Source organism: Drosophila takahashii, chromosome 2L, assembly GCF_030179915.1.
Source record: "Drosophila takahashii strain IR98-3 E-12201 chromosome 2L, DtakHiC1v2, whole genome shotgun sequence".
Classification (NCBI taxonomy): Eukaryota; Metazoa; Arthropoda; class Insecta; order Diptera; family Drosophilidae; genus Drosophila; species Drosophila takahashii.
In genome coordinates this window covers 25,073,072-25,089,537 of record NC_091678.1, presented here as the reverse complement: position 1 = coordinate 25,089,537, position 16,466 = coordinate 25,073,072, and the positions used below count along the sequence as shown (strand labels likewise).

The following is a 16,466-nucleotide window of genomic DNA, read 5'->3' as shown; positions in this document are numbered from 1 at the left end:
TTTATCCATTATGAAACTTAATGGATTTTCCCTTTAAGTAAGTTTCATATCATTTGTTGGGGTAAAATACAATTTATTTTGTAATATCAATCATAAACGCAAAATGAAGTACATCCGAATACTGAGTGAGTGGGTTGGACAAGGTCTTATCTTAAAACATAATACAGAAAACGCTTAAGCAGGTACTAAAAGCTAAGACAATTTAAACAGTTAAAAAACGGACAGGATGGTTAACGAATATATAATTGTGGAATGCAACTAGTCCACCTGCTTCCCCTCGTCACGATTGCGTTTGAAGGACACGGAGTGGATGAGCAGGGGCGGCAGATTTCCGCGCAGCAACTGGAGACGCTTGCTCTTCTCCTTCTCGGGCCGTCGCAGTTCGTCCTTGGAGGACCCCGGAGAGGCAGAGGAAGAGGCCATCGATAGCGACATGGAACCCAATGAACTGGCACCGGGCAGAACCTCGGAACTCTGGGTCAGTAGCATGGCAGATCGACGGAAATAGCGCGGCATCGAGTAATCGTCTTGGGTGGCCCGCGCTGCATTGGCCGTCTGGATGGAATACAGACTCTGGGATACCCTGTACTTTTCGATGGTGGGCGTGTCCTCGTAGTTCTTCGGCAGATTGCTAAACGATATCGAGGGCACCTCGGGCGTCATGCTAATCTGGCTGCTTCCGGTCATCGTGCCGCTAATGGAGAATATGTCCGTTTCGCTGGCCGACGACCGTACATTCATGTGCGGAACGCTTTTGGCGGATCGAAGGATCCGCTTGGGCGTGGTGGTCAGCCCACTGGGATTGGCCAAAAGATGAGGATGGCGGTCGATGAGTCGTGGTCGCAGCACCACCTCCTCCATGACCTCCTCCCCTTCCTCGGCCTTGTCATCCTCCTTCTCCTCCTCGGCAATGGCCTCGAATTTCTTGGGGGTAAGTGTCGTCTGGCTTCCCGAAGGAGAGCATTCCGCGGAACTGGGGGCCAAGGTGAATGTGATCCGCTTCTCTGCCGATCCAGTTCTCGCATCCGTGGCATCGCCTGTAAAAAGAAGGAAAATTCGTCTTAAGAAAATGGAAGCACTAATAAGTTCCTCATTATTACTATTTATTCTCTTCAATTAGTTTTCCTGATTTAAATATCACCAAATAAAATATTATAACTCTTAATGAAGTCAACTATTTTGCCAACTAAAGGCAAGGATGTTGTACGCTTTTTCAGGCCTTATTAGTATCAAATTCGCTTGAAGAGTTGGACAAGCAGATGACAAGTAAGTCGCATAAAAGGTTGGCAAACAAGATAAGGGCTGAGTTCATGACAGATAGGAAAGATATGGACAGATAATAAGTTGCCTTCGACTAAGGCTAAGGAAAAATTCCCTACAAAACTACTTACTTAAAAAATAAATACATTATAAACAGCTGTTCAGAAATAATTCCATTTTGTTCTTTACATATCTCTCTATCATCTCATATCCCTTATTTCGCTGTGTATTTCACAATAGATAGCCATTAACCAATCCACTTAGTCAGCAAGATACATTCAAGCATCAAACGATTAAAACCGCACGTTTTCTTTATCAGTAATGAAAAAAGAGTAATCATTCTGAAGTGGTAAATATTTACAAAGAAAAGAGTTTTGTATATATAGATATCCTACACGCATTTGTACAATGCGCTTCGAAAACAAACAGTTGTGAAATGCAAACTTAGTAATCTCGGGTTTAAGTGTACTTTGGGCTTACAATATAAACTTAAAATTAAACAGCTAGATTTAATCTTACTAATTTTTAATTATTAAGACACAAACTTATGATAGTATTACACTTAATTAAACTTAATAATTATTAAAATAAATATATAAATTCCACAATTTTTTTTACATTCCAGGCCTACAAAATAATTTTTTTCAACCAAATTCTTTTCGTTAAAAGATATTTCTGTGTCACACCGGGCTATATTTTTTGATTACTCTTCCATATCTATACAAAAATGGTTCTGGAGATACATTTATACAACAATATTTGCAAAACCCACTGTTTCCTTGCAAGCAGGCGAGCACGTATGATGGGAGGTGATTTTGATATCGTGAAGCCCACCGACAACGTACGTCGGTTTTATTGGATACTGACGAAACGATATGACGGAGGTGGGGAAATACCCAGAAACAAATCGGCTGTAAATGTTGCTTTCAGTTTTGTCTTTTGAAATTAAACTTGAGATAACCCAAACAAACGACCAATTGGCTATTGATTCGCCCCAACACCTGGCTCTTAAATGTACTAATATAATAAACATAATCCCTTGGGGAAGCGTTATTTAAGTAAAGCAAGTTCTGAATTCACAATTTTTCTCCTTTAACTAAGGTTCAACTAAAAAAGATAATAGGAATATACATTCTATAAAAAGACACGTCAAGCCCCTGTGCTCTACAAATTGACGATTTCTTTGCAGTTTTTGTTTTATCAGCTCAGGGAAAACTGAGGAATCGATCGTTAGCATGCGAAAACTGATTACCTGGTCTGGTCTCTTATCTATAAAAAATATACATATACGTGTATTTTGGACAAAATCGCTTAATGGTGGTCCCGAATTATAAGTAAAATATTCATATTGGCAGGGGGTTTATTTGCTGTTAACATTTTTATACAGCCGTGATAAGAAAATCGAGTTTTGACTAATTGGGTTCGGTTCGTTATGGGATGGCCTAACCAATTTGCGAATATTACGATAAATCAGTGGCAGGCCTAATAGCCCATTAAATCTTCTCCACTTGGGAATGGTTTTATCTCTTCCCAGATGCGATAACAAATATATGACGTATACAAAAACTGCAGATGGAGCCGGTATCGTTGGGTGTTGGCTGCGTCAGTGCGAAATAATATTGTTAATTAAATTTAAGCTCAGATCCAAATTTGTTCTTCTTCCGCTCTTCCTCGTCGAAGGTTCGAATGAATGAATATTTTTTAAGCCAAATGGGGTTAATGGAGAGTGAGTCAAGCTTGCGGAAAAATTTGGTTGCAAAATTATCATAATTGTTTAAACAAATATAAAATTTACATTCCATATCGACTTGAAAACTCGATCCGGATTTTGTTCAAATCGTATGGTCTACTTGATTTGATTTTTTTTTTGTCATCAACTTTTTAATTTTCAACATATTTAGAATTAAAAATCTACTTTACAAAAAAATTAAAATTTTTATACAAATTTATTTTGTTGTGAGTCATCAGTATTTTTATTTTTAGATATTTATATAAAAAAAAGTACGTCAGAATTGAAAAAAATTGTATACAAAATTTTGATCCTCATGTTTAACATAGCTTGAAAAATAATATTTTTGTTATACTTTAAATAAGTTTAAAATTTGGTTGATAAATCAAAATTACTTGTAAACAATTTATTATATCTCGTCATCAGTGTATCGCAGCTTTCAATGACTGCTTTTCTCAAATTAATTTCTGTGAAATCTTTCTAAAAGTGGTTAAAGGTGTGTATGGTTCAGTGCTGCCATCACTCAGCTTGAAAAACAGGACAGATAAGCCACAAAAAACAGGGAAAAAAAGGACAAAAAATTTAAGAAAAGGACAAAAAAAAAGGACAAAAGTAAATGTGCCTACATTTTTCTGTTTTTACCAATGGGTTATATATTTACTTAATATAAATGGATTTTAAATAAAATTAAATTATGTAATGATCTACTGCGCCCGACTCACAACCTTCTTTGTTTGATCATTTTACCATGGTAAATTTTTGTGCGTATACGTAATAATCTAAAATTATTATAATAATTAATGCATTTCAAGTAACTATATTCGTAATACAACAAAATTAAATATCTGCGTCAAACCCGAAAAAGAGTCGTTCAAATCTGAATTTTTTTTCTGACAAAAAAGCAGAGAGTAAAAATTAAGAAATTTTAAAAGTGCTTTCCATTTTTTTTGCTACAGAAAAAATCGTACTATAAAAAAAATCCATCGACTGCTTTACGTCTCTTTAATAATTTGTAAAAAGAATTAATTTTTAAGTGCCGAACTGTAAGAATGATGGTTAAAAAGGGATTTTAGCAAATAAAAACAGGTTTATACACTTTCGACTAGCAAAAATAACCCTTAAAACCTTTTTTTTGAAAAAAGGATAGATTTCCGGATAGGGGATGTTTGAAATTTTTTCCGGATAAAGCCGTTAAAAAAAAGGACAGATCTGTCCGGAAAGAGGACAAAATGGCAGCACTGGTATGGTTGACTAACCGATCTCAGTCTCAGGCAATTAGTAGAAGCTGTTGAGTAATGCCAAGTTGACATACAAAGCAATTGTTCAAAGTGCACAAATTACTTTGCTAAAACGCTGACAAAAATGAGTCAATTGCACGACGAATTTATATCTTTTAAACGTATATCAAAACTTTCACAATATCTACAAATGAAGGTACATATATATTAAAATAGGACGAATAAGTACAGTTTTATCAGTAGAGTGAAACCCAGGCGTGTTTTTTTTTTGTAAAAACTTTATGATAATCATACTGTTTACTAGTTCTTACTTAGGACTAAACAATTACAAGGTCCAACAATTAAGACTTAAATAGAGTATGTTTAAGTTAACTTAAGTTAGGCTACTTAAAGGTCAAGATAATACTAAATGCCAGCGGCACTGGCATTGCTGTCTCTTTCGAATATTGTATATCGTTGTGTATGTGCGATATTGGCCGAACTTACAGCTAATTAGTTAATAATATTAAGTCACATTTTGGCGATATTGGTCACTCTCAAATTGCTTATATGTGCGTTGCGAAAGTTCCTCAATCTTTGGCACAAATACTGCTAGTACCCATTGAACCCAAAACCCATCGCAGCTCAGTTCAGATAGAACTTGACCTTGGGCACACCGCTGGAAACGATGCTGCTGCTGCGGGTGCTCTTGCCGCTGCTTTTACCATTACCAGCACCACCCAAAAGTGGGGTGTGCGCACCACTGGGGCCATCATTACCTTCCAGACGCCGCAGCAATCGATCCTGATCACTGAGACGCGGAGTCGTCGGCATCTCGCGATTCGGCGAGTGGATCCCGGCCAGATAGGTCTTTGTGCTAATCCGGTTCAGCTTGGTGGGCTGATGGTCCTGGAAGATCTGCGAATTGGCAAACACCGCCAATATCTCCGGTCCCAGGTTGGGCACATTGATCTGGGTCTCCCGACGATAGTCCTCCTCGTGGATCTTGGCGCTAAAAGGTCCACAAAGGAAGATAGATATATATAATACGTAAATTGATATTGCCAACAGTAAGCCAACACGATATTGCCAATTAATCGCTAATCGCCTGCCGACCAAACAAAGTGCGAAATGCGATCTTTGGCTCGTTGGATCGGTCGAATGGGGGTTTGATCTATCTATTAGTACCTCATTAGGCTCAGGCCCAAGCTCGAGTTGCCCTGCCTCATTTGCGGCTGATCGCAAATCGGCTGGGGCACCGTCAGCGAATTGTTATTATCCGCCGATGTCGGCTGTATACGCCCAATAATCTGGCCATTCTTTCTGGACGCCAGGTAGTCCTCATCGTCCTCGGGGTTATAGTTAGCTAAAATGGGTAGAGGAAAATAATTGTACAAATTGAAAACCAATATTTGCGTTGGCAGAGCACTTAAATATTTGTTTCACTTCTATGTTGTTTTTCTGATCTCCTTAATTAAAGAATTAAGTAAATTTTAATGCCCAAACATTATAGCTAACTAACTAACACATTCCTTATTCATGTTCAGATTCTGTCGGTTTAGCAATCCCAACTAAATCAACAACTCAAAATTACTTTTATGCCAAACTTTATAAGCTCCTCTGTATCGACTACCTGCTGAATATTTAACAAAAATTCCATAAAACTGATTTATTGTGCTTTGCTTTTTCCTTTTTTGTACTCGTACTCGATTCCAAATGCCAAACACGTTAAATCGCGCAAATATCGTCGTCGCATTGTGCGTTTCAAGATCTACTTTGGGCTACTTTTATGTGTGTGCGAAGAGAGTGAGTATTTGAGGTACTCGTTTCAGGTAATCCCAACCGTCAACTGCCCAAATTAAAGCAGAAAACTAAACTCTTGGGCTCGAAAAACTCACCAATCGATTCGTCGTAGCAAAAACGCTCCTCGAAGCAGTTCCAGTAGAAATCTTCCCAACAGCTAGAAATGAAAATGGGAAAAAAGGCAATTCGGAATGTTAGCCAAGTAATTTGTTGGCCCGAACACGACATAACTTGGTAAGCGAGAGGGGAAAATAGCGTTTACTCACTTTTGACAGCAGCGGCACATTTTGTTGTTGGCTTCCTCTTCCTCTTGCTTTCTTGACTTTTTTTTTGCCCTCTCCGCCAAAAAAGCAGAGAATCCGAGTCCGAAAATCGTTTGTGTTGTAACAATGCTTTGATTAATTTATGATTTCTGTTTGGGAAAAATAAATTAAATTCGGATTTGAGCGACGACGACCCGTTTTGTTGTTTTTATTTTTCTGTCGTGGGGAACGTGCGTGTGACTCGTTCCAGAAATTTTGTTCAGTGGCGAGCGGTGAGCGTGTGGAGACAGCTTGGGGTTTTATCGGCAAATGAGGCAAATGAAGTGGCCCACAAATCGTATCTCGCGCTCTGATGACCAGGCTCTCACTCCCAGCCCAAGCGGCTCTCTCCCCCCTCTCTCGAGTCTACACTGGGGAAAATACTTTCGAAATTTCTAGAAGTCGGATTTGAAACCCGACTACCATTTTGAATACTTACATATATCCCAAAAACCTACAAAACTCACTTAGTAAATCTTGAATACTTTTGTGAATATAAAACAATTTTTCTATGAAAAAATTGTGTTTCAGAAATAGTCTAATCTGATTTGAATGTAAATCGTTATTGGCTACCGTGTTCGATTCCACCAAAGACTTATTTATTTTATTTGTTTTTTCTTTCATTTTGTGTTTTAGATATTTTTAAATTCAGATATATTCAAATATTTTCCTTTTTGGAATATTTTTATCAAGCGCACTATTTGAAGCATACGCATTTTCTCTGTCTGTACGTGTGTGTGTGATAAAAGTGAGTTGATTTGAGAGGAGCTACTGTTCACCGGAGAAGGCTCTCTCTCACCCACTTTATTAAATCATCTCTCTGGGAGTATGGGAGAGGGGGTGGTGGGAAGGTTGGGAGAGCCATTGATCGATCGTGCATGATAGATTGCTGCCCAGAGAGTAACGATTTTGCGACAATGGTTTACTATTTCTCGCGCTCTTTCCCTCTCCCGATTAAACATCTCCCACACTCTCTTTCCCTCGCTCTCTTTTGCACCGTGGGGTCAGGAGGAAAGGCGCGTTCCCAACATTATCAGATTATAATTGCAAGAATTTTTAATAATTTATGACCAACCGTTATCTCATTCTACATTTTTCTTCCTTTCACAGTATTTCGCAGACATTTAATGAAATTAATGCGCAGTTTACGTAATTTGTATGTAAATTCTTTCACTGCACCGCCCATACCGACTGTAAAATTGTTTTACGTAATGTTAGACAAAAAACCAACTTAAAAAAAAAAATAAAACAATAATTAACATTTTTAAAAAAAATTTTAAGAAACTCCATTTAAAATAAAAAGAGGTTATTTGGTTCGTCTTTATTTCATGTATTTTTATTATTAAAATAATTTGACCAGGTTACTATGAAGGTGTAAATAAAATGTGTCAAGAATATCCCTAATAGCACAGTGCAACACGGAAAATGTAAACGCAGTTTGGTTTTCAAAACCAAAAAGTACTCATTGAAACGATTTAAACCACATACGGGGTTCTTCTGGCTTAGGTCGCTTTTGGATATCTCTCAATACATTTTGTTCGGTTTATTCTGCTCTTGTCCCACTGTAACCTGTTGCTGTATTGTGACACCTGCTCAAGCCTTGCACATTGCGCCTGTGTGCGTGCGGGCGTGTAAGTGTTGGTGGAGTAATTGAAACTTTTTAAACTTGCACGGTGCACACACAGCGATAACCTCGCTACACATGTACTCGTGTTTGCCTGGCTGAGTTTACTTAACGCTTTGAACGATAAGCGCTTCTGCAAATTGAGGCCACATTCTCTCCACAGGTGGGTGGACGTCAAGGGGGTAGTTTGAGGTGGGTGGTAAGAGGTTTTGGATCCACCCAAGGTTTCCCACTAAACATACTTTTAGGCTGTCAGGAAAAAAAATGCTTAGCAATCCAGTTTTTTTGCAATTTCAAGAGTTTTGCTTGTGTGCTGATGGTATCAAGTTTCATATGTATGTTAGCGATATCAGGCTTTTCTTATCAATGTATTGCTAATTCAGTTTTGTAAAGTCTTATCAACAGATTGCTAGCTCAGTTCTGTAAAATCTTATCAGGAGATTTCTAATTGATTTTTAATGAGTTGATAACGGCAACTTTGCAAAAAAAGGTTAACAAACCTAACATTAGTTCTAATGTTTACAGTTTCTTAGTTTTTTAGATGGGTACATAATTTTGGTGAAAATTTCTTTAAATTAATCGTGTGATTTTTATGATGTTGGATTCGTCATTTTAGCCCAACTTAGACTCCACCAATGATTTTTCCAAGACCTTGGCCTACCAATTTCTTGTTTCTCAGGCCATTTTTTGTTTATCTCCAAGCTTATACTTGGAACATAATCTCTGAGTGGAGATAAGTTAGTTCCCCGAGGTTTTATTTGATTTGAAGGTGTGAAGACCCGAAGCAAGAGTTGCAAAAAGCAAATGTTTACTTGTTGTAAAAGTTAAGTATAATCCCAAAAAAACGAAATTTGATAACTTGTCAAGCTTTTTCAGAGTTCAAAGACCATAGCGAATCATGTGAGAGCCAGCTGCGACAATCGATCAATTGATTGTCTTTTGATAAAGCCGTAGATATATTCATAGCATTCAAAGCTTTCGGCGACAGTTGAATTGAAAAGCGCTCAACACTCATTAAAGTACGTAAGATGACGCTGAAAAGGGGAAGGGGTGGGCCATCGGTAATTGAATGTCAATCAGCTGCACTGAAATGAATAGCAGTCATTTGGCTGCTACCTTTCAGTTGTTACTGTTACTTTAAGCCGTGTAATGCAATTTGTTGATGTTTACACGTTTTGTGCGTGAAACTCATTTCAACTCGTATCGTGTTATATAACCGAAATCGAGGGGAGCTAGACAAATAATGGGAAAACCCTCGTTTTATGAGTATACAAAAATGAGGTACACATTTGTTGTTAAAATTGTAAGATCCAAAAAAACATTACAAAAATAAAATCAGATATTGTATACGTTTTTTATCTCTTGCAATATCTCCAAACCTAAATATTAAATCAAAACAACATTACCTTAAGATACTTAATGCATTGGTTTTGCATAGGGTTTGTCTATTAAAAGTCTCTATAAATAAAACCCAATTTGTAATTAAAAATTATCTTGACATAAATTTCAATTACCTTGAAACGAGTCAAGCAACTTTTGCTGAAGCTAACTGAAAAAATAATAATAATTTGCAGACCAAATATTGCCCAGCTTAGTCAGCTTCTCTGAACCATATAGCTACCCTTTCCCGAGTCATTAATTAGGGTAAACAATTAAAAAGCATTCAGCAAAAGTCATTTTGAGTTGCTGTCTCTATCTTTTTAATGGGCTGTGAAATCATTGCGATTAATATCTCGTCAAATAAACATGCAAAATCATTCAGCACTTTACGGATTTCTCGTTCTTGATTTTTTTTTGCTCCGACCTTTGAACTGGGCCGAATTCGACTAGGGTCGCTGATTTGACAGACAGAATCGCATGCCTCAGGTAAAATTTTGCGGGCGAATAACTTCCGCACAAGGTGCAAAACAAATACAACGGCAAAATCGTGAACAATAACAATCGGATTACAATATTTAATTTTACGAAGCACTCAAGCGATGCATGCAATGCGGTGAATTCTTTCATAAAAAATAAAATAAAAACGAAACTGAAATTTATATGCATAACCTTTTTTCCAGATATTACATTGTATTAAACATAAAATGTAAAAAGCTGTCATGATATCACATTGAGAATAAGGCAAAATATTTATCTATAGGGAACTATAGAGCTTATAAGATTGATTAATGAGTTGTATCTACTGTGCTATGACTATAGTATCTTATGGATTTTACTTATTTAATTTTTTATATGCCTGTCAAGCCCCCTTCACAACATCAGCCCCTCTCACCAACCATATAAAACATTTTACGACAACAAAACGAGTTTTGTGGCAGTATAAAAAATACACATATACAATATAATAAACGACGAAGTGAACATTATCTAGAATCTCTCACTGGAAAATCACCGAAAAGTTCAAAAGCGTTAAGAGTTAGTTTTTTTTGCATTGCAAGGGAGAAACATGTATTTTATCAACTTGATCTATTATATTATTCATTATACGATTTTTAACGTTAGCTTGCTAAGTAGAAATTCAAATTGAGTTCCCACTTCATTTAATTGAGCTTGGCATTGTTTGGAATATTGGCGATGCTAAAATTGTACGTGCATACGTAAGTAAATTAAACAAATAAAGAAAGCTTTACAAAGTTCGGAAAAATAAGATTTAGTAACTAATTTTAAATTATAATATAATTTCCACACCTTCTATATTAATTCCCAAAAACTTTCCCAACGTGACACGTGTAAAAATGAGTTTAAAAAAATTACATTTTATTATCACTTTGTTTATTTATATCTTAATTTGATTGACGATGCTTGAGTTCGATTCCCCCGAGATTGGAAACGAATTTCCCGTCCCCGAAAATCCACAGATGGTTGTTTGTTATTGACTTTAGGATTAAATGTAAAGTGTAAATTACAATAACTCGTCAAATAAAATCATTCACACCCATCGGGCAGCCGGAATTCGTCTCTATAACTGGCCAAAAAGATCGAAAGCAGGTGTCATTAACCGCAGCCAGGCTTGCAGCTTGGATACGAACATATCTCGTATATATAATATAATGCCCCGCTCGGTTCATGGTAAACTAAAAACCCCAGACGACAGTGGCGTGCATTGGCCTCGTTTCAGTTTTTAGGCTTTGACAGGCATCAGACATCAGAGACTGACTTGTATTCCGATCGAGTTGGACCTGCATTGCCGTCGAGTTTCTCTTGGCAACCGAACCCCCCCCTTATCGTTTTCGCAACTGCAGATTCGTTCTCGAATGTTGTTCTTTGGGTTTAAGTTTTTAGAGCACGCGCAGTCGATCTGTTGATCTTATAAATTAGTATCTTGAGCGTAATGACGCTCACAAATATTTTCGATTCGTGTCTGCCGGCTTGACTTTCTGCGTTTAATATCCATTATGTTAGCATTTATACGATTCAAAAGTCAATCGTTCTTGAGTTGAATTAACTTTGATTATAATTATAAAAACATATACCTTTTAAAGCATTTAAAGATGTGACAAAGGGTTAAATTATTAACGGCTGATTTTATTTATATGCAGGGAATGTTTAATTTAAGGAAACCAGAATTATCTGCTAAAACAAGTTTTTGTTGAGGAAAATTAAAGAAATTTAAAGGGTCTAAAAATAAATTAATTAAAAATAAAAAATCGGAAGTGTTTGCGAAATTTTATAGAAAAATATGATTTACAAATTAAATTTTTTACATGAATGGGATTTTAATCAAAACATGTAATCAATAGAACGATTACAATATAAGATAGTACTAAAAAGTTCTCATTGAGATTGACGCCTCACCTTGTTGCTCCACAACGTTTACCGTAATCAATTAACTACTTGATGGGAACCCTCGAGCCCATGGCATTTTTATGTTTCACAGAGATAATAGCTTCGATTAACAGCAAAAGTTCCCTAAATTGTTTACCCCTTAATTGACTAGGGAAAAAACCTTGAAACTAAAAGCGTAAGCGGAAAAAAATCTACACTCATCCGGATATGTTCCCTAGAATTACGGATTCCCATGACATTACATTCCCTTTTGTAAATATGCGTAGAACGTTTTAATTTTTTTATGAATGAATGCAATTTATGTAGGCGATTCTCGTTAATCGTTTTCATTATTTCATTGTGATATTTTCAGTTCCGCGATTATTTTTCACTGCTTGTTTTCTCAGGTGAGTGAGTCACGGCTGTCTCATAAGTAATTTTTACTTGAATCATTTACTCAGAGCACGTCCCTCCTCCAAGATGCTTCCTTAAAATACATTCCGAGTATATTTACGCACTTATCTCGGCCAAATCTGCTTGCCAAGTATTTTGTTTGTCAGTCCATTTGCTTCAATTTTTATCAGTAATCACTTGATTGCCCATGACTATATAGCGCGAGCACTAAAGATACGTTCTAGTAGGTGGATCGCCTGACACGGGGACTTGTCGATAATGCAAGTCCCAGACAGTTGTCCTCACTCACCCGGTCGCAAAGCAAATGCAACGCTCGACTTCGAATAGCTTTTGACGAACTTTGATTTTGGAGCTTATGGCTTTAACATGGTAGGGGTAATTTTTTCGGTGGTTTACGATAACCGATAAGATATGACGAAAGGAAGAGTTTGGGAGTGTTAACGACAAAAAACAAATCGCTGGGATCTATATAATCAATCAAAATTGTGTTGAAAAGCATGATAACCAGAAACTATCGTGTTGTCGCTATTTGGGTGTCGCTGAACTTATTGGGTATACCAGAAATATTTATCTTTTGTAATGTGAGCAGCTAGTATGCAAATTTTTTTGTTGGCTTTTTTATTATTCTAGGGCCGTCTCGTCCACATTTTAAATATAGAGTAGGCTATAATCATTAAAAACGTATAAAGGCGATTAATCAAGTTGATAGTTTTATTTTAACACTGCATAGTTAGTAAGCCCCTTATTAGGATGCGATTTCAAAGAAAACACGACTTAGTTACAATCCATTTTGGGGGAAGACGATTAGCAATACGAATACCAAGAATTGGTACACAGTGAGTCACAACGCATGTACAGCTTCAAAGTTTTATCCGATTCTAAATTGTTTATTTGGCTTCGTATCGAAGGCGATGAAGTGTTAAATTGTCCACATTTGAAAAATCCGGTATTTCATAATTGTTTGTTTATTAGCAGCATTTTATGAACGAGACACATGACAAGGCAAGACAAATCAAAGTGAAATAAATCGCAAATATCGAAATGAAATTTCGCATTGCAATCCAAACACACCGAGTTTTTTATAGACGCCTTATAGGATTGTTCGTATTTCGCAGAATTCGAGAAAATCCCCGGCAGACCAAAAACCGGAACACCAAGAAAAGTAGTAGAATTTCCTTTCAAGGCGCCAAACTGTTTTTTACCCAGGGAAAGAGAGTTTGTGAAAGAGAGATAAGGAGGGCAATAAACTGCAACAAAAATTCTTATGCTAAATAATTGCCATCAGCGAGTTTGTGACTGAGGGGGGGTTTACATGTTCTTGGAAAATCACGAGGCTCTGCCTTCAGGGTCAACAACGTGTTGTATAGCGTATTATTGGGCTTATTTTTGTTTTACTCTTGCCTGTATGGGTGTACTCAAGTGCGTTTTCAATTACAGGTTCTTAAACAACGCTGTTTTGTTGTACATTACTTTTTGTGTTTTGATTTTTTCCACTCTCACAAGACGTTCACTTCACAGACGTTTTTGTTTGGACTTTTCCAGCGGCTCCTTGCGGTTATTATACAATCAACTCCTTTCTGTTTTAACTTTCTTTTCACATTCAGATCTTTTTTATGCTGATCTCGAGTTATGTTCCACAGAACCGGAGCTACGCCACACAATTGAAACACAAAAGCAATTTAGCGTGATCACGCTTTAAACGCGAAATTGTCAAAAAACAACCAAGAAATCGAGTAAAGCTCGCCGATCGAGCGCGCACGTCTGTCGGGTTCAACAATCGTCGGCTGACTGAGCTGGCTGAACTGTATGCGAATTAACCGGGGACGACAGCAACTCCACCAGCCCCCAACAACAAAACAGCAAAACACAAGGCAACCAGAGAGCCCCATCAGATCCGGTGGAGCATGAGCATAAGCTTTCGGAAGTTGTGTCGGACACGAGACGTTCGTTTTGCTGATTAAAGATCTGACCTGGGCTCCGACCTGCGATTGCCGAAAATTTATATTGATTGCCCTTCGGCTCGAGAACGTGACCATGATATTGAAAATGTTTTAAAGTAGTTGACTGAGAATGATTTCAAGCCGTTACTAAACTCTATATAATTTAGAATAGTTTGAAAGACGGAAAATTTATTTGTACACTCATAAAAAAAAATCGAAGAATTTCCTTAAAATCTAGAAAATTCTTTCTTGAATTTTTGCCAAAGGCGACCTCACCTTTGTTTCAAGAAATGGTTTTTTTGAAAGGCACCATTAAAACCAGAAAAAATATTTCTTGTTTTAAGAAATTAAATTTCTTAAAACAAGAAAGGGTTGTTTAGAAAGCCACCATAAAAACAAGAAAAAATATTTCTTAAAACAAGAAAGGCGATTCTTGTTTCAAAGGTGGTTTGTTTCTTGTTTCAAGAAATTAAATTTCTTAAAACAAGAAAGGGTTTTTTAGAAAGGCACCTTTTGAACAAGAAAAATTCTTTCTTGTTTAAATTTCCTTTCAAGAAATTTTATTTCTTGATTTAAGAAATAATATTTCTTGAAGGGAAGTTTTATATTAACACTGAAACCCTAAAAATAAAATGTAACTTGGTTTTTTCTTTTGCATATTTTATTTATTTAAATTTAAAACATTTAACACTGAACATTTAAACAATTTTAAATAACACATTTTTGACTTAAGAAAACATTATTATAACCAAATATGTAGTTGCAGGCATAAAAAATTATTTTCTTCGGCTTTCCTCATCTGGAAAAAAAGAGTTATTGGGATATCAATGATTTGTTTTTAGATAAGAATAGATAGATGTTTTTAAATAATAGATAATAATGTAATGTTAATAATAGCCAAAATACAAACACGTTGGTCAGACGACCGAGAGAGGAGCAAGACAGGTAGAAAATGAAGAAGGAAGGGTTGAAAATCTAATTTCAGAAAGAGCCACATACATACATATATATTTACATACAGTCCTTTGCGCGAAGGGAGACCGAATGTAAGCAGGTCAGATCATGACAATTTTAAGAAGGAGTAGAGAGAAACGTCGCGACGCGTAGGTCAAGCGAGCGAGAGAGAGGAGCAGAATATGAAAGGGTTGAAAATCGGGTTTCAGATCGGGTGAGCCGCGTACATGCATAGATATTTACATGCATACATAAGTATGTCAAACAAATACAACATATTTTTCTTACCTTAGAAGGTTTTAAAACAAAATTACAGCTTCGACAAACAAATTATTTGGCTGTTGCAACTGCAGGTATTTTCACTCTGAAAAATAAATAAAATGCGAGTAATAAGATAAAGTTATTCTAGAACTGTACACCCACAAATTTATGTACAAATGTATGTATGTACGTAGCTCTTAGCTAAAAAACAATTCACCTAAATTGGTACACGCTTGTTAAAGAGATTTGAAATGTATCCTTTAATTACATACATACAATTGTACGCCCGCTATACAAAAAATTATATACATATTTACATACCTTTGAATATTCGGAAAAAGGCTTCACCTCTTATCCGCTTGAAAATCACGTCCATCACTCACGAATTTTTTTCACAACTGACGCTCGGGGGATCAGAGAAGTCGGTAGCCGGATAGTAGTCGGGCCGAGTAGGCCCTTCGTCCCACTTCGTTTTTCTTGTCGTTAACATTCGGCAGCCGAAGGAAGTCAATGGCTACTTTCCTATATTCTAGGGTCATTTCATTCATATATTCAAAGGTGATTTTGTCCTAAAATACGTACAAAAATGTTTTGGCTGCGACGGCAAAACAGACATATGAGATTTTCATTTTTCTATTTTTAAGAAAAATTCTTTCTTGAATTGTTTCCATCAAGAAAGGTTTTCTGTATTCAAAGGCCAATTTTCTAATAACAAGAAATTTTTTTTCTATTTTCAAAGGTAGGCCGATTCAATGGCGAGATTTCCAAAATTTAGAAATTAATTTTTATGAGTGTAGTTCACAATAACCTGAAATATGTTATTTGTCACTGGGTTTCAAAGATTTTTAATACTTACCGCTAAAACCGATGGTAATGAAAAATTCTACACCTCTAACATAATCACATATTGCTCAGTTACACAGCAATTTCCACAAACCATTTCTAGTTTTTCATGCTATTTGGGTGCTCCTGATTAAAAGTACCATACAAATTTATATTCCATCCCTTAAAGGTTCCGCGGTATATCTAAGAATTCAAAAAACCCATGTTTGCGGACTTTTGAAATTATGTGGCCTATGTTTTTGGACTTACCCTAATCAATACATCACGGCGTTCCTAAAAAATAGTCCCCAATCTCAACCATTTCCCGTGCCTTTAAAATTCGACGTCAAAGCTGAAAATCTCTCTCTGGAAAAC

The 16,466-nt window shown here is 36.5% G+C and overlaps 1 protein-coding gene and 1 long non-coding RNA gene across 3 annotated transcripts; both read right to left on the bottom strand.

Annotated features, from left to right (window-relative positions):
* Positions 1-52: 52 nt before the first annotated feature.
* On the bottom strand, positions 53-13,914 carry LOC108066940 (uncharacterized). Of its 2 annotated transcripts, none has more exons than XM_070218786.1 (6): positions 13,516-13,914; positions 6,276-6,421; positions 6,105-6,166; positions 5,395-5,572; positions 4,986-5,218; positions 53-1,037 (listed from the first exon to the last, which is right to left on the bottom strand). In XM_070218786.1, exons 2-6 carry the CDS (start codon positions 6,293-6,295, stop codon positions 259-261), a joined length of 1,272 nt encoding a protein of 423 aa, XP_070074887.1. In that variant the 5' UTR covers positions 6,296-6,421; positions 13,516-13,914; the 3' UTR covers positions 53-258. The 2 variants fall into 2 exon arrangements, with proteins under 2 accessions (XP_070074887.1, XP_017011234.2); XM_017155745.3 differs by having other exon boundaries at positions 13,585-13,913.
* A 783-nt stretch (positions 13,915-14,697) lies between these two features.
* On the bottom strand, positions 14,698-15,818 carry LOC138914809 (uncharacterized). The gene is made up of 3 exons (XR_011420621.1): positions 15,591-15,818; positions 15,297-15,372; positions 14,698-14,853 (listed from the first exon to the last, which is right to left on the bottom strand). It is a non-coding gene; the product is annotated as an uncharacterized lncRNA (long non-coding RNA).
* Between the last annotated feature and the right edge of the window lie 648 nt (positions 15,819-16,466).

Coding starts and splice junctions, on each gene's coding strand:
- LOC108066940 (XM_070218786.1), bottom strand. CDS start 6,295: ATGTGCCGCTGCTGTCAAAA. Junction 5,219..5,394: donor TTGGGCCTGAGCCTAATGAG/GTACTAATAGAT, acceptor TGGACCTTTTAG/CGCCAAGATCCACGAGGAGG. Junction 1,038..4,985: donor ATTGCTGCGGCGTCTGGAAG/GTAATGATGGCC, acceptor TTCTTTTTACAG/GCGATGCCACGGATGCGAGA.